This window comes from Polistes fuscatus, unplaced genomic scaffold (genome assembly GCF_010416935.1).
Source record: "Polistes fuscatus isolate 324 unplaced genomic scaffold, CU_Pfus_HIC Scaffold9, whole genome shotgun sequence".
Taxonomy (NCBI): domain Eukaryota; kingdom Metazoa; phylum Arthropoda; class Insecta; order Hymenoptera; family Vespidae; genus Polistes; species Polistes fuscatus.
The window spans coordinates 2831329-2852321 of record NW_025113173.1 but is presented as its reverse complement, the minus strand read 5'-3'; the positions used below and the strand labels follow the sequence as shown (position 1 = coordinate 2852321).

The window sequence follows — 20993 nt, the reverse complement described above, 5'->3', positions numbered from 1 at the left end:
ATTAGTTAAGGAATTCAGACTACGAGGAAGACGAGAGAGTACCTCAGAATTATTTTTATATTATTTGCTCAAATGTATGTGTACGTATACGTATATATATATATATATATCCTGTGAAACACGCGAAACGTAAAATTTAAAATATCGATAAACGTGAGAGATATCCTACGTCATCGTCTATGGAACAGAAAGAGAGAAGTTTCTTTTTTTTTCTCATGGTGTGCGAACGTTTTTTGAAAACGATATCATTTCTTAGAAATATAAAAAGAAATAGAAAGTATACATGCAACAAGAAACACAAGAACAACAACACGATAATAAAAATGATGTAAAAGATGTTCTCGATATTGGTTAACAAATATTTTACCAATATTTGAAATACGTTCTGGTTTCGGTTATGGATATATTATGATGTGAATGTAAATAAAGTTTGTTATTCGAGGTGTTTAATTCATTTTCTTTACTATATTACTTAAATGTCTATATCGTATTTTATTAATTCTTTACACTCGAGGCCTTTTTCGCTCGGGCGGGCCAACAACTAATAATCTTTTTTTAATCATTTTAATCCTTATCTAGTACATATTAACCACTTGCGGTGGAAAGACGTGCCAGGCACGTCGAGATGCTTCTGTTACCAGAACACCAGCGACGTGCTACACACGTCTTTAGACGATTATCACAGAAACAAAAACGACGTGCATGGCACGCGTTGGTGAATTTTTTTTGCCACCGCAAATGGTTAAGACACTGCAGTTATCCCTACAGTATTACGTTTTGTTTTCTTTTTCTTTTTACGGGCTATTAAAATATGTTTTAATAAAGTCCAACAATGGCGCCAATTAGCGCACCAATAGCGTTCCGCTTCATTAGCGTACCAATGGCGATCCACTAGCGTACTAATGGCGTTCCATTAGCGTACCAATGGCGTTCCGCTTTACTAGCGTATCAATGGCGCTCCACTACGTTTCAAAATGGCGCCGCAAGGACATCAGATCAATTGACAATTAATCAGTTATATAGTAATCACTAGCTTTGACAGTGAATTACAGCATTTGATATGTACTTTCATTAGCATGTAAGTTTAAAAAACATGTGGTTGAACTAGTGTCGTATGTGTCCCGGGGCATGCTCTCTAGTTTAGGTTTCTGCACCCTGGTGGTATGTGAGAGAATCGTGAAGTGAATGTGTTGGTGTTTACTCTTTTTAAATATAGGTAATAGGTGGTAAATTATTTTCTGAGTAATTACGAGAAGTTTGATTGTAAGCAGGTATTAATTCATTAATTTTAAGCAGTTTATAACATGCATATTTACTTTTTATTTTGATGCGTTTAAAAATTGTCCTTTATCAATATCTATGCAAGGAAACTCTTTTCCTGTAAAAATGAACTTTTATCGATCCTAACTTTTGTATTATCATATTGTTTGTATCATTGTGTAATCATCTAGTCTTGATACCATAATTTCGTCATTTTGCCATCTTGTGTTAATTAATACTTTGAAGTATTATCTTTCTACCTGTTGTATTTCTCAGCTTAGGTTCGAAATACACATTTATAGAGTTTCTATAATCTTGATACTACGGGACATGTTGCGCAACGTTGAATTTATTGTTTGTGTTTATGTGTACATTGTCAGTAATCATATTTGCTAAATGGCGACTGACGGCTTACGGAATTCTATAATCCTCTTGTCGCCAAATGCCAAACAAAGCTGCTAACGACATAAATAACATCCCTACTCTTAATGAATGATCACTAAGAGATACTTTGATAAGAAATTTGTTAATATCTTTTTAGAAATGCACGGTATAGATATATGTACATATGTACATATGTAGATCAATAATACGACTGTGCACATTATCGTTTCATTATTAATAACTTCATCATTTTTGGATACTTTCTGATATTTTTAATATTAGCTTTATACTATTGTTAGAATTTTTTATGCTTCTTATATCAATAATAGAAAAGTAATCGTTATGTCAAAGTTATCATTATTATTTAGAAAATATATTTCAGATATAATTATTATCAGCCTTCAAGTTTTCTTTACTATCAGATAAGAATGCAAAGGAAAGAAAACAAAACGAGAACAAATACTGTTGGAGAAGTTCATTTATTTTCCGTTATCAAAAAACTTATATTCTATAAATTTTAATATATTATATATATATATATATATATGAATATTTATATTATATACATATTTATATGTAGATATCTATTTTTATAATTAATACTATATACAGTTTCTCGTCAATCATTGTGAGCATCCTGAAACGAATAAGAGATCTTTTCTTAGAACGATAAGATACAAATTTGAATTAAAAAAATATGAAAAATTCGTTGGTAGAATACTTACGTATTTAATGTACGATAGAAAAACGTCGTACACCATAGTCATAACGTTTATGTAAAGTACTCGATATTGTAAAGGAACGAACATAAAGTTTACACATTGAGCCGGAGGCCAGAAACAGCAGTCAACCTAATGAAAAATGTTTAAAAATCAAAGATTACATTTTTTGTTTCCTTTTTTATTAAATAATTTACACATAACTTTGTTTGCATTCATAAGACATACTTTCCAAGCTTCTATCAACTTCACTTTAATTTCTCTATAAGCTTCTTCGACTTTTTCTCGTTCCATTAGACCAAGACCACCGAAAAATATAATAAGACACGTAGGACTAGCGATTAATTGATCTAGAAAAGTCTTTTTTATAATGGATTTCGCATTTTTTCCAGGTGCTATTTTTTCAAGTAGACCATAGAAACAATGATGAAAGGGTCCTTGAATCAGACCTACTAATGTCATGTTTCTCGTTCGAACGTAATTGTGTTCGTATAAAGTCGCAACATCCGTAGCCTTTTCTTTCTCTTCTTCTAATGTTGTATCTTCCTCTGGGGATGCTGCAATCACGCGAGCAGTTCCACCACTTGAAAAATAATTTTCGTAACGATACCTTTTCCAATGTTCTCTACGTTGTTGTATCAAATCTCCAGCTGCCATCATCAAACCGCAGCTAACAGTATTCGTAATAAGAAGGTATCTGCCTAATATTAAGAGAAAGAACATATATACATATATACATATATAAATTTTTTTTTTAAGTATAGGAAGATAATACTTACCGAATAATTTTCGCAGAATATGCATTTGTTAAATGAATAATCTTTTAAAAGAGATGAACCTCAGGAAGAGTATAAGATTTAAATAAAATGATCAATGTTTGCAGATCAGATACTTTTCCTCTCACGTTTATTCTTCGTAACTCGATTGTCAGGACTATTTATTCTGGGATCAAGTTTTAAGTAATATAAATCAAGACATATATGAAGTAATATTAAAATAACTAAGAAGTTGCATACATGACTTCCATGCATCTATCTTATTAATACCTTTTTTAAACCTTAGCCTTGTGACTCTGAAAATAGATCGTTATTTAAATTCATTAACGCTTGCGTGAATCTTGATTCGTCGGTGCTTATGCAGTTGAAATTGTTTGATTTTAAGTAGCATAACTTTCAGTTATTTTTTGTTGTCTTTCTTTCTTATTTGTTCTTTTCCACAATACCACGTTTCCCCTTTAAGGTTTTATATGCACGAAGCAATGATGGTACAGATAAGAAAGCTTACCATCGTGTAACAAATTCCGTGTATTACTGACATTTTATAATGGCGAAACCTCTTTAAATATACAAGCGGTTGCTGTCAAAAGAATTGACGCGTTTGCGCAGTACAATCTCTTGCATCGTTTCGTATTTCGTCTATATTGCTCACAATCAGTATATGTGTTCTTTCCTATCAGACATTTTTGTCTCTTTAATATATATATATATATGTATATATATTTTTTTTTTTATTTCTCCATTCTCTCAGGCAACAATGTATAGTATACATACGCATGCGTCAAAGTTTATCAGTAAACATTTATTTATTTACTTAGAAAGGTGTTTCATTGCCCACCGTATCTGCAAGTTACTACAATGGAAGAAAACTTAAAAGATTAAGGATAACGGACTTTTTAAATACTGAATTGGATTAGCATATGTTCTAGAAGATTTTTTTATTGAAAATTTAAGCTATGTAGCTTGATAACATTATAATGAATTTATGTAGTATATTATTTAGCAGCTACAGTTTTATGCTTTGGTAGGCCCTCTCTGAATCCGTTCCTAAAATAATAGAAAATAATCGAACCTTAACAATTGTACTATCTTGTATATGAAAAGATTGACAAACACCTTTGTCATTTTTATTTTATTCTATTCCAAACATAAATGTTTTATATTGACCCTTAACGCTCTTAAATGGTAATGGTTATTCTTAAATACCGGTGCCCAGCAACCCTTAAATTTTTTTACAATAAAGCGCTTGAAAATGGAAACTTTAAGTTAAAGAAAAAACAAATGGGCAATTGCTTATTAATTTTTTCTTTTTCTGGTGCGATACCTTTCAAAATATTCTTTAATTTTAAAGCATTATCATTTTAATTGCTAATATTTCCATAGCAGAGCTAACAGAGCGTTAAGGGATAAATGCAAATTAATAATTAAATAAATAAAGTACTACTGTTAACATATATTATAAAAGTAAGATAGTTTAGTGTTAAAGGCATCGGTAATCAATAAATATGAGCTTACTTGAATTTACGGCGAACTATTTTCAGATGACGCATTCTACCAGTTCCGGTGGTCTTCCTCCTTTTAGCTTTAATTGACCAGTTGTCTGTAAAATATTATTCAATTAATGTACACATACTCTTCATTTAATTGCTGCAGGTAATCGTGAAAAGTAGTTGAAATATTTCCAATGTAAAGTTCACTTTGTACAACTTACATGATCTCATCTTTTTCTTGGGGTATCCACATTGTGCACATTGTGATTTTTGAATGTGGTAAGAACTGCGTCCACATCTTCTACACAATGTGTGCGTCTTATTGCGACGCTTACCAAAACTCGATGTTCCCTTCGTCTATAAATAATACAAATTCTACTGTAAATAACTCGTTATTACACATTACACTCATTACCTTACACGTTATAAATAAACAAATATTGTAAAAGAAGAATAAAACAAAATGAAGATTCAAATATATTCGATAGAATTGAAATTTGTAATGATTTAGGCAATTAAATGAATTTGATGATTTTGTTATCGATAAAATTGCAAAGAAAACGATTACTATAACGAGTTAACCTAACTACGATAAAACAAACTTACGAAGGCATTTATATCAATTATTATACAATTATTTAATTATTATGATAACTAAACAATAAGTTCATAATATAATTACCCCATGAATACTTAGGATTACTTAATAATAAATCGATGGAAAGTACGTGAATAAATTCATACCATATTGCTTCAGAGAACGCACCGAAAGGAACGATGAATAAACGATAGAAACGAAGGCAGTTGCAGCGGTACCAACCAAAAAAATCAATAGTAGGAATATTTTTACCGTTGGTACTATTTTCCCCTATATGGTGCTATTTGTGATAAACAAATATTGTTATATATACATTTGTTATATTGTTGGAAATTAAAGTGGGAAGAAAAATGTAATTTATATAAATAATTGAAAAAGGAGTAGAATTTATTTTGTCACACAGTTAAATTTCAATTATAAATTATTATTAATAAATAATTAAATCTCTATTAATCTGTCAGCTTCGGTTAAAACTTCTCGAGAATGTTGACTGTTTGATATTACAACATGTTGAGCACCAACTATGCAATCCTTTAATTCGGTACCTTCCTCGATGATAGACCCATTACATAAAATGCTGTTATGTATCGAGCATCTACAAATTTGTACAAATATTTAGAGTTAGAGAATTTATTCTAATGTATCAGTCGTATGCATTTTTCCTATAATCAAAACATTTTTTCTTACTTTTCTTTGATAGTTACATTATCCATTATAACACTATTTGAGATTCTGGTTTTTGTTTCAATAATTGTATTAAGACCAATGTGACTAAATTTAAGGGACGTTTTCTCATCGACAAATGCATTGTCATCTATACTACAATTATTTACTTGTGTACTTTTAACAGTTGCTAATGGTGATGTATTCAGGAGTAGATCAGATTTAATGATACTAGATGACCAATCAGATATCTGTTATGAAAAATATCATTACTTATCATATACTCATTGCAAGAAAATTGGAAATAAACGAAATAAATGTAATAAACATTATTACATATACCTTGAAATTTGCAAGATGATACATTTGTATAGTGTTGGCTCTTAAACCAAACCCATCGCTCATAATATGAGCATAACATCTTATTATATCGTCATGATAAGCTTCTTGTAGATCAGTACTGTGGTCATTAAATGCGGACATTCTTCTTATTAACTTATCTAATGGTTTTGCAACGGCAAAGCGGAAGATATCTTCTTTCAAGTTTACTTGTACAATCGAATTATTTTTCTCTTCTATAGGTTGCTTAGGCGGTTTTGATAGTTGTTTAGTAACTATGTATGGAAGAAGTTCACCTTTCAATGTACTAAAGTTTCTACAAAATACAATGTAAAAGAATAGTTTTCGATCAAAATATTAATACTCTTTTATATCATTACTTACTTATTAAATACTAAAAAATCCAAAACCCATTTCTGGATAATATATACATGTGCATCCATCAGTTTGGAGTGCATGGTAAAACTGGTATGTTTTCTGAGAATTTTTTGTGATATATTCATAGTTTCTTCGAAATCCGAAGCTGATGCCAAGAATACTAAACGTCCTGTTTCATTATCTATTCCAATCAAATCTGTTTCTGGTTTTTGTTTATTTTTGGGTCCTGGAGTAACAAACTCGTCTGGTACTTTGAGCATTGGTAGCATCAATGCTGTAATACTTGCATTATGTTTTCTATATAAATTTAATGTTTCCGAAATATCAATATCTGTGATCAAATCACACGATAATACTAAAAAATCAGTGTGAATCTTTTCGTGAATAAGTCTAATTGAATCTGCAGTACCGAGGTCTTCTGCACCTTGTATTCCTATTATTTCTGTTTTTATTTTTAAATTTAATTTATCCAACGAGGACGATACATCATTTTTCATTGATTCTGATACTACGACAATACATTCTTTAAATCCACTACGTTCAAGTAGTTGCAATGAAAACCAAATCATTGGTTTATTTCCTATAGGTAATAAACATTTTGGTTGACCAGCTGTGAGTTCGGTCATACGAGACCCTTTTCCTCCAGCTAGTACAATTGCTTGAAATTCAGTGCAAATAACCATCCTTCTTTATATTTGCTCTAAAAACAAACAGGAAAAAACACAATTTTTCTTTTCGTTACAATACACAACACTTACAATAACAACAATATGTTTGCAAAAAGAGAGATATATAGAATATGTGAGAATTTTAACTTAAAGATAACCTAACTTTAGTTAGATTTTTATATAAATAACATTGAATAGAATTACGAATTGCTGGCTTGGATAATTAATATTAATTGTCCAAGAACTTGTGTTTTGACTAAAAAAAGAAATAAATTATAAATGGCATTTACATTGAAATAATATCAGAGGTTGTAAAATATGCGGTTGTATAGTACGCTTCAGAAGATTCGCTCAATTGACTTTATACGAGCACGTGTTTTGAACTATACTTAAAGCCTAACCTCAAATTGACGTGTCCTCTCGTTTGAAAGGATTGTTATTAAAAAGTTAACTTTGTGAAATAAAACAAAAAGATATTAATAAAATATAAAAAATGAGTGAAGTCGAGGATGATATTAAAGCAGGAAATTATGTAATAGTGAAGAAACAAAAGTATACAAAATTATACAAGGTATCAACAAAAGGTATATTAATGTTAGGAAAGGATGAAATAAATATGGAAGAAATAATTGGTAAACCTTATTGGACAACTTTTGAAATGGTACCATCGAAAAATAATAAAAGATCTTATACATTGAAAGTTATAAAAGGGACAGAATCTTGGAACGATTTAAAGAACAGTTCGTCGAGTGGTTTAGATAATCGTTGTATCACCAACGATGGTACTTCGCAGAAATTGTCAAAAGAAGAAATCTTGCAACTTCAAGAATCTGGAAAGTCTGGCAAAGAGATAGTTGGTACTCTTATAGAGAACAGTAAATCTTTTTCAGCCAAAACTGAGTACTCTCAAGAAAAGTACATCAAGAAAAAAGAACAGAAATACTTTCGTTATTTAACCATATGTAAACCTACTATAATGTCTTTACACGAAGTATACTTTAGACAAGATCATACACGATTAGGAGGATTAAGAATGGATGCCCTTTCTCAATTATTATCATACAGCGATGTTCAATCGGATGGTTTATACATGTTATATGATAGCGGTTCGTTAGGATTACCAAGTGCTGCCATGCTACATAGAATTGGATCAAATACTACAGGTTTATTAATAAATTTGCATCCTGGAAATATACCTCAGTTAACTATCGTTCAAGCTATGAATTTTCCTAAAGAACAGCTTGAAAGGCATCTAACGGTTAATATTTATAGCTTCATAAGATTATATAATCAAGGAGAATCTTTGTCATCAGGCAACGTATCTCTTTGTAGAACAGTATTCGATTCCAATACTTCTCAATCTGGAAACAATGAAGTACTGCTAAGCAGTAGTAATGATTGTAAAAAAGAAACTGAAGTAGAAAATGACAAAGAAGTATTAAAAATTGACCAAATCATTGATAGCAATATCAATGAAAACATAAACAATGGATCGATCAGTTTAAATGCTATGCAAGCGGAAACAAATCCAACTATACAGAATGTTACTAATACCGATGAACTTATGAAAGAAGAAAAAGTTGAAAATAAAAATACTTTAAAACGTAAATTAAATGATCACATTGAAAATGAGCCAGTTAAGAAGCCAAAATGGTTAATGGAGACGCAATTTGTATTGGACCTTTTGAAAAATTCTAAAGCTCGAAGTTTAGTTATCGTAGCTAAAGAACATCCTTTAGAAATTGTGAAATTTTTGTTACCATTTCTCGGCGCATCTAGACCATTTGTAATATTTCATACTCATAGAGAACCTTTGCAGGAAACATACATGGCTCTTAAACAAACACAAAATATAGTGAATTTAAGGCTGTTTTCTAATTTCTTACGTTCTTATCAAATATTACAAGACAGGACACATCCAGATATTTTAACGAGCGATACTGGTGGTTACATTTTAACAGGATATTTAGTTGAATAATTATGTAAAAGTATATTATAACTTAATTTCCATCAAAAATAATGTTAGACATATACCTGCATACAGTATATTGTATATATATATGTAACATTATCAGAATATTGTTATGATTTTTGTATGAAAGAAAAGAAAAATCATATAAATACTTTTTATACCTATCGGAATACAATCTTTTAATAATTTATTTGAATATGAGAATATATTTTAAAACATTTAGCAATTCTTATTCAATGGTAGTGTGGTTCTTAGGTAATTTAGTTCATTGGAAATGTATAATAAATCTAGTTTTTTTAAATCGAAAGGAAGTGAGAAATCCGTTATTAATGAGGAGTTTTTTTTTTGTTTTTATGCTGTGTAACAAAATGTGATACTCACTCTTAAGAAATATCAAATGATTTAATTTATATTCTTGTTTTTTTTTTTGTAGAATTATTATATTCATAAAAAACGATTCGATTAATCACATCTCGAATTTGCATTTTTCCCTTTCGCAACGTAGAAAGGTATGCGAAAGGTAAACCAATGACGAGGATGAGTTTTAATATGTAAAAAATTTCCATTTAAAATATCACATTAATTCATGAACGCATATACGCTTTCTTTCTCTCTCTCTCTCTCTTTCTCTCTCTCTCTCTGTGTGTGTGTGTGTGTTACGTGCGCGCATATATATACATACATACCCATACACAAGACAATTTATACAAGCGTAGAATTTGTTCAATTTATTTAGAAAAATTCGTCTAAATATAGATATATAATTTATGCATATAGGTAATATGTTTACACCATTTTTCATGAATATTAGTGCAGGTGAGATGACGATAGGAAATAACTGAAAGGTATAAAAGGATTCGAGAGTACTTATGCCTCGATCATAAAATGGAGGAGGGAGATTTGTTGTATACTCAGCCGAGGTAGGTCGAAGTAACAGCTCTCTTTCTCTTTAGTCTACTGCTTGCCGATTTACAGTCGATACACGTATATTCGCACAAATATATATATCGGTCCATATTTAGTAAATTCTTCATTTATCGGTTTTATCTCTTGTATTTTTTTGTTCTCACTTTTTATTTCTTCTTCTTCTTCTATTTCTTTTTAACTTTTTTCCTTCCTTTTTAATTTGTATTTTATTTTTTGTTTTTCTCTCTCTTTCTCTCTCTCTCTCTCTTTCCGATTTTTTTCGAACATACCACACACGGACGGGTAAAATAATAATAATAATGAGAACAACATCAACAATATAGAAGTCAATCAACGGGGTTCATAAAAAAAGAATAAAAAAGTAGAATTTAATAATATATTTTTATGTTAAGACGATCGATGAAAAAAAATCATACGTGAGTGCAAGAGGACAATGGAATAAAATTAGTGTGTTTATTCATTGATTTTAATTTCAAATATATTCTAAATCTTAAAAGGAAATCTGCAATTCTTTTTTTTTTTTTTTTTTTTTTTTAAATCAACGGTGTGCAAAATAATATCAAATATCAATCTATAGTGCGATGGTATCGATTATTTTCTTTTGTACGACGACGTTATCGATTATTACACGAGCTTGTTAAATCGATTTTGTATTTTTAATAATTAGTGCATGTTTCATATTTTTCCTCTTTTCATTCTTTTTCTTCAAGAGAATCAATTTTGTCAAATATAATTTCTAAGATGTCCGCCAATAACGTTGGAAATGGGATAACACCGATAATATCGAACACGATCGATGATAAAACTCGCGTAAGTATTAGGATTATATATTTATTTTGATGATTTATAATAAAACAAATACAACAACAACAAGAGATGTATATATATATATATAAATATATAATATTATAAACTTTATTCAATATGCATATTTATATCTAGCAGATTGTGTATGTGTGTGTGTGTGTGAGTATGCATATTTTATACGCAATATAAATTTATCCAGAAAGAATCAAAAGTTCTCACAGAAGATTTTTATAATCATTTGCTTTATTTCGAAAAAATCCTAAAGAAACTTGTGATTTATTTTAGCACATACGCATATAATTTTATACAATTTAATACAATTCGATAATTATACATATAGTAATCTTATTTAATATCCAAAAATTCGCTTAAGTACTATCGTATAGTTAACGATAGTAACATTTTTGATATGATTTAAATCTCGTGCATATAATATTTGTAATATATAGACATGTAAGAAAAAAATACGCATATTTGTGTTCATAAAGTTTTACAAATAAAATAAGATAGGTAGAAAAAACGGATATGATTTGTTAAAATCCGTTGGAGAAAGGGAGGAAAGAAAGCAAGTATATTCTCCAATTAACAAGGAGGACAACGAGGTGTCGAAGATTTTCTAGATTTTCTCTGTTCTCTTATAAGAGAGATGAAAGCGGATTTAAAGCGGAGAGATTCTAGAACTTTTCATATTTGCGCTTTCTCGACCTATTATTTTTCAAAGCGAATATAATTATATTATAGTATATTCATATAATCAGATAATATGTATAAAACGTATTTAAATTTTTCGTTATATTGTTTGTTTACCAACTAATTAATAGAACATATAATTATGAGCATTAAAAATTTTCTTATCGGTCGTTCATATCACTTTACGAGTAAATTATATTCTTTTTTCTTTTTTTTTTAAATTTGTAATTAAATACAAATTGTAATCCTAGCACCATCTAGTGGCAGATTAATAAAACTAAGTTATCGTTCATAAATTTTCGGCTTTCATTGAAAGAGTATAGTTTTTATATTTTATTATTGATAAATGATATATCATTTGTAAATATATAGCTCAGTTTGACGACTAACGGTTTAATGTATAACCATTGTTGTTTGTGAAACTAGGTCATACCGTTTTCTGTGATAATTGTGTAGTACTTATATCTCCATTCAACGCTTGTATATGTAGGTTAACTTACGGTTTACTTTACTTGTCAAATTTGTAGTATTAAGTAAGTAAACAAATATACTGTGCATACATATATATATATTATTTTTATTATGATCACTTTAAATTCGGCTTTTCGAAAATATTATCAATATTGTGTGTGCAAGAGATTTGATTCATATAAATGTTATTGCTATTAATGATGCAAAATAAGTGAGTCATTTTACAATAAAAACACTCAACGGTATGTATTGATCATGTTAATTGAGAGTTCTTTTGCTCGTAGAATTTTTTTAATCGGTATATTATCATTTACATTCAAAATACCTTTCTTTAATAGTTTTCCTGAGAAATGAACGTATACCAAGTGACGTAGATTATTTTTCTTATTATTTAGAAGTAAATTATAATAACAAGTATCTCCATTTTTTTTAGATTGATTTTATCCTGTGTTCAATGTTATAATTTATACTTTTCCATTAAAATTATATTGAATTAATAGCATGAGAGTATTGTGATAACAATATTTTATAAACTCCAATGTTATATAAATTTCAATGTTATTTATACTTTTCCATTAAAATTATATTGAATTAATAGTATGAATATTGTGATAATAATATTTTATAAACAGATAACAGGATTATAATGCTACACGTGTGACGTTAATATTTAAAGTTTCTCTCATAATTTATATTTTATAATATAATTGTAATATAATTATTTAAAATTTGATTTGAAAAACTTGATAGTTTCTAGAAAAATAATGTACAAAAATATTGTCAAAATTTTAAATACAATTTTCTCAAATTTATTGTTTTTTCTTTAGCAGCATGTGCATTAATATACGTATAATTTAATAATATATACAATAAATAAAATTTGATAATGTAGTAATTGTTATACATATAATATGCATATACAACAATTTCAAAAAAAGAAAAAAATATATGAAAAAGTAGAAGAAGGAGGAAAAAAAAATTATTGAAAAATAAAATATAGAATGTACTTATATAAAAATAAAAAATAAAGAAACACACAAATATACACCAAGAAGGAATATATGAATGAACAAATGAACTATACCCTGTTATATAAATACTTATTAAGTCGAGAACAATTGTTAATCATGCGAATATTTACAATCGAAAATGACAATAAGGAATTAAATTGGTGCGACGTGCGTAAAACGATAAATATAGTATTCGTTAAAATGAACTTTTAACGCCATCGACACGATATACTATCACGATCATCTTGATAATTAATAAAACGGTCTTGCAAGTACGTATTTAACGAGAACGATTTTTCTTTTCTTTTCTTTTCTTCTCTTTTCTTTAATTTTCTTTTCTTTTCTTTTATTTTCTATTTTTTTCAGGCTTACATACGCAACATCAAACTATAAATATTAATGGAAAATAATAATCTCGGGTAAAAAAGGAAATGGAATGATATTATTAATTCTATTCGATTTGCATTTTGAATACACGTATACTCTAACTCATAATTATTTGCCCATAATTATGAAAGTGATCTGAATCATATATCTCTTGTTTCGAGATATTTGAAAGATTACATTCGAACACTGAATGAATTCCATATAATGTTGAAATAACAAACCACTATCTAATAATTCATTTTTGACAATATCGTGAAAATTACATTGAATTAATTGAGTTTAAAATAATATGGTGTGAAATAACTGATAAACTTATTTTGTTTTTAATTTTGACTTAGACCACTTTCATAATTATGGGCACACATATATATATGTATATACATATATTATGTAGACGAACTGTTTAACAGCCGTAAATAAGCTTTGATTGACTAATTGAAACAACATCGTGATATTTAATGTTAGTTAGTGATGTATTTATAAGAAAATTACTATATGCACAGACATATATAAGAAATATTATTCATTTGCCAACAAGTTAGATTTCATATTTTTTATTTCCTGATTAAAGTTCGAATGTCATTTAGAAATTTTTATATGATAGTTATTTTCTAACAAGTTTGCTGTGGTATATATATGTATATAAATATATATGTATATAAATATGTAGATATTATATTTTATTTAAAAGAAGAGAAAATGTGGAGCAATATAAAATTATCGATAGCATACAACAAAACTAAGTAACCCGTAACGCTTTTCTGTCTTTTTAACTTTCTCTTATGTTACTTTCTCTCTCTCTTCTCTTTATATATATATGTATATTTACGATTTCACGTTTCTTCAATTACGCTATTCAATTTATTCAAATATGAATACGAGTTCAAAGTCTATCAATCGTTTTTGTATATTTCAGAATACGTACGATTCATTAAATGAAAAGTGTAAAATACCTACGTAAGGGTCCTATTTTTAAAATCTTAACTATATTAAAGTATGCATAGATACTCAAGAATAGTACACGAAACGCGATGGTACGCGAATGACATAAACTATGTCTAAATTATGCGTTATTACTATATTTATTAAAAAGAACAAACAAACAAAAAAAGAAACAAGAAAATAGAATAGTAATTATCAGTACAAATACAATTATTCTATCGAAAGCAAAAAAAAATCAAATAAATAAATACAAATTAACGTTTTATAAGTAGTAATTAAATTAGTATAAAAATTCCGTCCTTTTGCAGTCACGCGGCGAACGTGTGTATATATATATTAAAAAAACCTTCGACAAAATTATATAATATTGTAATCAAGAAAAAAGATCGATCGATGTTATTATTCGAACTCTTTGAAACGAGTATGCTAATTTGTGGGAAGAAAAAAATGTATAAACAAAAACAACAGAGAGAAAGGGAAAAAGAAAAATAAGATTAGGAAAGTGAAGGAGTAGGAAGTGAAGTGAAGAGGAGAGGAAAAGAGAAGAAGAAGAAGGAGAAGATAAAGAAAAAGAAGAAGAAGAAAAAGAAAAGAAAAGAAAAGAAAAGAAAATTTGCTTTCTCATATTGCAGGATGTAGAGAGGGGCAAGGTCCATAATAGAAGAGTAGGGGAATCATTGAACCGATCCCAGGCAACGTCGATGACAGCAGCAACTACATCAGTACATTCAGTCCAGAATACAAACCAGGTGATAGTCAATCTAGGAGAGGAAAAGGAAGAAGAAAAACAAGGAGACTTGGTGGACGTTGTTACGTTACCTAGTAATACGCAAGATACTACAGAAGACACACGTGGCGGATGTAGAACTGCAACAGCATCAACAACAAACCGTTGTCAAAGAATCGGCCGTTTTATTAGACAATTAATGTTAATCATGTTGTTAATAACGTTTATCGCAGCTTCATTGGCCTTCTTGACCCTTTACATCGGCCACATGTTTCTTCTTCAACTTTTTGTCGTTGTGATTGTTGCTTACTTCGTTGCCGGAGGTCGTCTAAAATGGTTCTATGTTGTCTTACGTACATTACCTCGTGATCTTAAGTAAGTAAATCATAATCACACAATCATAATCATAATCATAATCATCATCATCATCATCATCATCATCATCATCATCGTTAACATTATTATTATTATATTATCATGTTCTTTTTTATTTATTACACGTCCTTGTATATATAGCCAAAGTCTGATTTTTTGTTTCAATTTTTTGTCTATTTTCGTATTATTTATTTATTGTATTCTCGTGTGTTGTTATAAAACATATATATATATACACAATCTAGGAACTGTTACACAAAAACTGATTACGCGTAATAATTGGTATGAAAAGAAAAAAAAGAAATTGCGTAACTAGTTGTGAATGTGATCGAAGAACCTTGGGACCACCAATTTTGTGACCAACCTTTAATGATATGCGTGTAACGTTAGTTTGTTCACTTTGCGTTATTTAGTTTCGCGAATCCGTCACGTTAATTCTCTACTATTCGTTTCGTTTGAAAAATCATTGTTATTTGATATATTGCAAAGTTTTCCCACGTAAAATCCTTTTCCTTATTTACGTGCACTTTATAAGTTTGTTTCTTCTTTCTTGTATGATACTTGATCTACCGTTAACCAGCCGCGGCTGCCGGTTCTTCTCTAATCGGTCAACCTAACGGTTTATATGATATATCAAATTTGATAAAATGTCAAATTTTAATCCTATATTTATATAAAAAATCAATTAAAATTGTCTAAAACCTTAACTAAATAATTAACCCGCCTAATAACATTATTTATGTACATTGTCATTGTTTATTTCTAATAATGTCACGTAATAACGCATATCATTTACATTTAGCAACGAGTTTAATGAGATTCACCGTGGAAAAGCATAGAAACGTGAGAATTACTTTCGCAATCGAGTAGGATTGAATTCGATCGAACGATAAAGAAGCTTTTTACTTTTTTTTCTTTTTTTTTTTTTTTATATTATTACCGATATTAATTCTCTCTTTTACTTCATTCTCCTTCCATCGATCCCCACCCCCATCTCACGTAATTTATTCAGTTTTTTCCAATGCTTAATTCTAATGCACGTTACTCGACCGTTATTTCACCTATTTATATATAGCATTATTTAAAACGTGGTAATAATAATCGTGAAATTTATAATCATTCAGCAAAACAAGTTTATATATGTTAATCATTCAATAAGTGCGCAGTGTTTTTTTATTGCATATCTTTAAATAATATACGATATTATGATGATATTAGGCAAATGCGCTGAAGTTTTTTTGATTATTATATTTTGTTTTCCAGAGCATTCCAGGTATACATTAAACTTCTTTGGTTGATTCGTGGCTATGAGAAAAACAATAAAAGCGTTGCCGATATATTTCGGGAACAAGTTACACGACATCCGAATAAAACGTGTATTATATTCGAAGATCAAGAATGGACGTTCCAGCAAGTAAGTGGTTAACGTTCACGATTATTACAATATATTATTATTTTGATTCCTCGGTATTTAATTAATATTAATCATTCGTTATATCAACAGCTCGAAGATTTTAGTAACAAAGTTGCAACGACCTTTAAAAATCATGGTTATCGAAAAGGAGATGTGGTGGCATTGATGATGGAAAATCGGCCTGATTTTGTTGGGATTTGGCTTGGTTTGAGTAAAATAGGCGTAATAACGTCATTGATTAATATTAATCTTAGAAAGTTATCTCTCGTACATAGCATCGATATCGCCAGTTGTCAAGCATTAATTTACAGTTGTGAATTTACAGAAGGTAGAAAATATTAATAAGAATTTATCGTGTTTGCGTACAATTGTGGTATCATTAATATTCATATTTTTTAGTTGTCGCGGATATTGCTACCTCGCTCAATGCTAATGTGGCTCTTTATAAATATGGAGATGAGACAACAATCGAATCTACGCATTTGAAGGCAAAAAATTTGACAAATATTTTATCGGAAGTTTCGACTTTGCCGCCAGTACCGCAAGAAAAAATATCTTACCACGATAATTTATTGTATATTTATACCAGTGGAACGACTGGTCTGCCTAAGGCTGCTTTTATTACTAATTCAAGGTGAGATTAACGTAAATAATGATATATGCCAAATCGTGTTATTATAACATTCATATATCAGACAATAGTTATTCAAACAATTGTTAAAATTAATAGATAAATCTTTGATATTATTTCACAGATTTATATTCATCACTGGAATTAGTATCATAGCTAAGATGAAATCATCTGACATATTGTATACGCCGTTACCTTTATATCATACCGCAGGTGGTGTCATGGCAATGGGTCAAGCGTTATTACACGGAAATACGATTGTGATTAAAAAGAAATTTTCTGCTAGTGCTTATTTCAATGATTGCATTAAATATAAGTGCACGGTAATAAATATTATAACGTTATTTATATTATTATTATTATTATTATTATTATTATTATTATTATTATTATACAAAGAAATCTAATGAATAAATGTTTGTGTTTGTGTAACGAATGGATATAACTTTTTGTTTTTTTTTACAGATTGCACAGTACATAGGTGAAATGTGTCGTTACATTTTGGCAGTACCAGCTAAACCCGAAGACAAACAACACAATATTCGAATGATTTTTGGTAATGGACTTAGACCACAAATATGGCGTCAATTTGTAGCACGGTTTAATATACCCCAGGTTATTGAATTTTATGGTGCGACCGAGGGTAACGCCAATATCGGTAAGGAAAAATCTAATTGGACACACGTGACTGAGTATCTTGTATATTTGGAGAGAAAATTATCATTAAAAACAAAATATCATTTAACAATATACGTGTCTTCTAGTAAACATCGATAATACTGTTGGAGCTATAGGATTCATGTCACGAATCATTCCATCGGTGTATCCAATATCTATTATTAAAGTTAACGCCGAAGGAGAACCAATAAGAAATGCTAAAGGATTGTGTCAAATTTGCGAACCTAGTAAGTTAGATTTTATAAAGAATAATCGATCGAACGCTATTATATTTTGTATTATTTTGAATTTTAGAAAATATCGTGGCAAGTAAAACGGATTGTTTGGATTTAACTGCTTTTCAAACGGTTGTTTTGTCGTTTATATTTTCTTTTTTTCTTTTCTTTTATTTTATTTGGTTTTCTTTTTCTTGTTCATTTAGACGAACCTGGCGTTTTTATTGGAAAAATAATACCAAACAACCCGACTAGAGCATTTTTGGGATACGTGGATAAGAAAGCATCTGATAGCAAAATTATACGCGACGTTTTCGTTAAAGGCGACTCTGCCTTTATATCTGGTATATTTCTTTTTTTTATTCCAACATTAATATGTATATATATATCAACGATATAGAATATTTTCATCTAATCGTTTGATTTCAGGTGACATTCTAGTATCAGACGAATTGGGTTATCTTTATTTCAAAGATAGAACGGGAGACACGTTTAGATGGAAAGGAGAAAATGTTTCAACGTCCGAAGTCGAGGCTATCATTAGTAATTTAATAAACTATAAAGATTGTATAGTTTACGGTGTTGAGGTAATTCGAAAATATTTTAATCCGACTAGTGGTACACACTATCAGATTGGGATTAAATATTTGTTCATATTCATATTTTTGCATGAGATAATAATAAGAGCAAAATGAACACGTCAATCATTATTATTTAGGTACATGGTGCAGAAGGAAGAGTCGGTATGGCTGCAATTCATGACGAAAATAATACGTTAAATTTAAAACAATTATCAGCCGATATTAAAGATCAATTACCATTTTATGCCAGGCCTCAGTTCCTTCGGATATTGTCCAAAGTTGATCTCACAAGTAAATAATAAATGATATCACTAATATATGATTGAAATAAATGTTAGAGAAATATTTGTTGGTAATGAATTTTTGTTTTATTTTTCAGGTACATTTAAATTAAAAAAGAAAGATTTACAAGATGACGGTTTCGATCCCAAAAGAATACAAGACAAATTGTATTATTTAGATTCAAAATCGGGATATCAGGAGTTAACGAAAGAAATATTCGATCGAATTCAAGAGGGAAAGATTAAGTTATAAAGTTATTTTAACAAATGATATTGAACATCTAGCTTGTCGAATGAAATATTATCTGCAAAGTGTATAATGCTCTTCTATATATGCTACAATGAGTGCATTTTGACTGTACTAAATCTTTCAATGTACTATTTATCGCACAAATGGAGAACGTTAAACAAACCACTCTTGTTCTTCCAAAATTTAGAGAAAGAGAAAGAGAGAGACATTTTTGCCTATTTATATTTGTATATAGCAATTTAATTTAAATTAAAAAATGCAATTTGTGAAAAAAACCTAAGCGTATCCATAGCTTACCAAAATGACTGTAGGATCTATTATTTTTTTGTCCTGATTAGCGTTACTAACATTTATTTATATAAGATTTCTCACGATGGTGTATTTATATGGTGTATATTTACGGCATATTATAATGTGGTGAAAACTTTGACTTGTTACTTGTTACTTTCTAGAATAAAAGTTTTCTATTTTAAGTACGTAATCAATAATTATATTCATTATTATCTCCGATTGATTAAAATGAAACAACAGATGCCCATTGCAATCGATTTTCAAACATTTCTTATGCATTAGCAGAATGAGAATATGAAATAGTAAATATAAGAATATGTAGACACGGAAAACAGTTATATACAGAGAGGAGAGAGTAGAATTTTTCTTCTTATCATCGTTTTAATCTATAGATTAGATATATAATAAAAAAATATATCCACGCGTGTCAGATTTGATCCGTGAAAAATAAAAAATATATCCGTGAAAGATATTTTATTTAGAAAATGATTAATTAGAAGTTAATTATAGAATTATTAATCGTTGATTTTACATTAATGTTTATTAAGCGCATTTACATATTATTGAGCATTTATACACAATATTGCTATACATTATCGGATATACGTATGTATATATATAGAGAAAGACAGAGATAAGAAATCAATGAAAAAAATTTAAATATGCAGTTTTGCAGTCGCGTATATAAATACTTTGATTAGCAACAATGATTATTATCCAACCATAATCGCAGGATATGTTTCCCATTAATGACTTGTATCCTACCAGAGAACTTACATATATATATATATATATATATATATATTTATATAATATATATAAATAAAACAAAAAGAATATTGCTATTAAATAATGTAGAAAAGTATGTTCGACAAATACTCAACTTATGAACGCGTACGTATGTATTATCTTTATATATCTAAATTTTATATAATAGAAAAAGAAAATTATTTGTTGTGTTCGTTAAGTTCTTCTTAGGTTTTATATTTTTCTTGATAAGTTTTGCAAAAAAATATGACACTAAAAGATTTACGATCGTGTTATAGCGTTTAATTAGGAAATAATTTAT

At 28.9% G+C, this 20993-nt stretch overlaps 5 protein-coding genes across 14 annotated transcripts; 2 read left to right on the top strand and 3 right to left on the bottom strand.

Moving 5' to 3' along the window:
* Positions 1–1084: 1084 nt before the first annotated feature.
* On the top strand, positions 1085–20114 carry LOC122525559 (long-chain fatty acid transport protein 4-like). 7 transcript variants are annotated; one of them, XM_043648435.1, is made up of 12 exons: positions 1085–1271; positions 15114–15583; positions 16847–16997; positions 17088–17325; positions 17397–17631; positions 17753–17951; positions 18094–18286; positions 18393–18533; positions 18728–18865; positions 18951–19108; positions 19240–19393; positions 19482–20114. In XM_043648435.1, exons 2-12 carry the CDS (start codon positions 15183–15185, stop codon positions 19634–19636), a joined length of 2163 nt encoding a protein of 720 aa, XP_043504370.1. In that variant the 5' UTR covers positions 1085–1271; positions 15114–15182; the 3' UTR covers positions 19637–20114. The 7 variants fall into 7 exon arrangements, with proteins under 7 accessions (XP_043504370.1, XP_043504364.1, XP_043504371.1 ...); XM_043648429.1 differs by lacking the exon at positions 1085–1271 and adding an exon at positions 10742–10984; XM_043648436.1 differs by lacking the exon at positions 1085–1271 and adding an exon at positions 11965–11988.
* On the bottom strand, positions 1975–3974 carry LOC122525601 (mpv17-like protein 2). 2 transcript variants are annotated; one of them, XM_043648519.1, is made up of 6 exons: positions 3648–3974; positions 3410–3435; positions 3143–3305; positions 2592–3064; positions 2370–2495; positions 1975–2281 (listed from the first exon to the last, which is right to left on the bottom strand). In XM_043648519.1, exons 3-6 carry the CDS (start codon positions 3165–3167, stop codon positions 2264–2266), a joined length of 642 nt encoding a protein of 213 aa, XP_043504454.1. In that variant the 5' UTR covers positions 3168–3305; positions 3410–3435; positions 3648–3974; the 3' UTR covers positions 1975–2263. The 2 variants fall into 2 exon arrangements, with proteins under 2 accessions (XP_043504454.1, XP_043504453.1); XM_043648518.1 differs by having other exon boundaries at positions 3410–3974.
* On the bottom strand, positions 4061–5450 carry LOC122525612 (60S ribosomal protein L37). The gene is made up of 4 exons (XM_043648535.1): positions 5374–5450; positions 4851–4986; positions 4655–4739; positions 4061–4186 (listed from the first exon to the last, which is right to left on the bottom strand). The coding sequence occupies exons 1-4, from the start codon at positions 5374–5376 to the stop codon at positions 4135–4137; spliced, it is 276 nt and encodes a 91-aa protein (XP_043504470.1). The 5' UTR covers positions 5377–5450; the 3' UTR covers positions 4061–4134.
* Positions 5614–10131, bottom strand: LOC122525579 (translation initiation factor eIF-2B subunit gamma). Of its 3 annotated transcripts, none has more exons than XM_043648479.1 (5): positions 9934–10131; positions 6614–7307; positions 6233–6545; positions 5915–6141; positions 5614–5822 (listed from the first exon to the last, which is right to left on the bottom strand). In XM_043648479.1, the coding sequence occupies exons 2-5, from the start codon at positions 7288–7290 to the stop codon at positions 5666–5668; spliced, it is 1374 nt and encodes a 457-aa protein (XP_043504414.1). In that variant the 5' UTR covers positions 7291–7307; positions 9934–10131; the 3' UTR covers positions 5614–5665. The 3 variants fall into 3 exon arrangements, with proteins under 3 accessions (XP_043504414.1, XP_043504413.1, XP_043504412.1); XM_043648478.1 differs by lacking the exon at positions 9934–10131 and adding an exon at positions 8472–8559; XM_043648477.1 differs by lacking the exon at positions 9934–10131 and adding an exon at positions 7566–7651.
* Positions 7670–9550, top strand: LOC122525575 (tRNA (adenine(58)-N(1))-methyltransferase non-catalytic subunit TRM6). The gene has a single exon (XM_043648469.1). It carries the CDS (start codon positions 7769–7771, stop codon positions 9251–9253), a length of 1485 nt encoding a protein of 494 aa, XP_043504404.1. The 5' UTR covers positions 7670–7768; the 3' UTR covers positions 9254–9550.
* Positions 20115–20993: the final 879 nt, after the last annotated feature.

Coding starts and splice junctions, on each gene's coding strand:
- LOC122525601 (XM_043648518.1), bottom strand. CDS start 3,167: ATGCATATTCTGCGAAAATTATTCG. Junction 3,065..3,142: donor TATTCTGCGAAAATTATTCG/GTAAGTATTATC, acceptor TCTTAATATTAG/GCAGATACCTTCTTATTACG. Junction 2,496..2,591: donor AGTTGATAGAAGCTTGGAAA/GTATGTCTTATG, acceptor ATTTTTCATTAG/GTTGACTGCTGTTTCTGGCC.
- LOC122525612 (XM_043648535.1), bottom strand. Junction 4,740..4,850: donor CAAGAAAAAGATGAGATCAT/GTAAGTTGTACA, acceptor AATATTTTACAG/ACAACTGGTCAATTAAAGCT. Junction 4,187..4,654: donor ATAGTTCGCCGTAAATTCAA/GTAAGCTCATAT, acceptor CTATTATTTTAG/GAACGGATTCAGAGAGGGCC.
- LOC122525579 (XM_043648479.1), bottom strand. CDS start 7,290: ATGGTTATTTGCACTGAATTTCAAGCAATTGTACTAGCTGGAGGAAAA. Junction 6,142..6,232: donor ATCATCTTGCAAATTTCAAG/GTATATGTAATA, acceptor TTTTCATAACAG/ATATCTGATTGGTCATCTAG. Junction 5,823..5,914: donor AATGTAACTATCAAAGAAAA/GTAAGAAAAAAT, acceptor ACAAATTTGTAG/ATGCTCGATACATAACAGCA.
- LOC122525575 (XM_043648469.1), top strand. CDS start 7,769: ATGAGTGAAGTCGAGGATGATATTAAAGCAGGAAATTATGTAATAGTG.
- LOC122525559 (XM_043648429.1), top strand. CDS start 10,916: ATGTCCGCCAATAACGTTGGAAATGGGATAACACCGATAATATCGAAC. Junction 19,109..19,239: donor GTATAGTTTACGGTGTTGAG/GTAATTCGAAAA, acceptor ATTATTATTTAG/GTACATGGTGCAGAAGGAAG. Junction 19,394..19,481: donor GTCCAAAGTTGATCTCACAA/GTAAATAATAAA, acceptor TTTATTTTTCAG/GTACATTTAAATTAAAAAAG.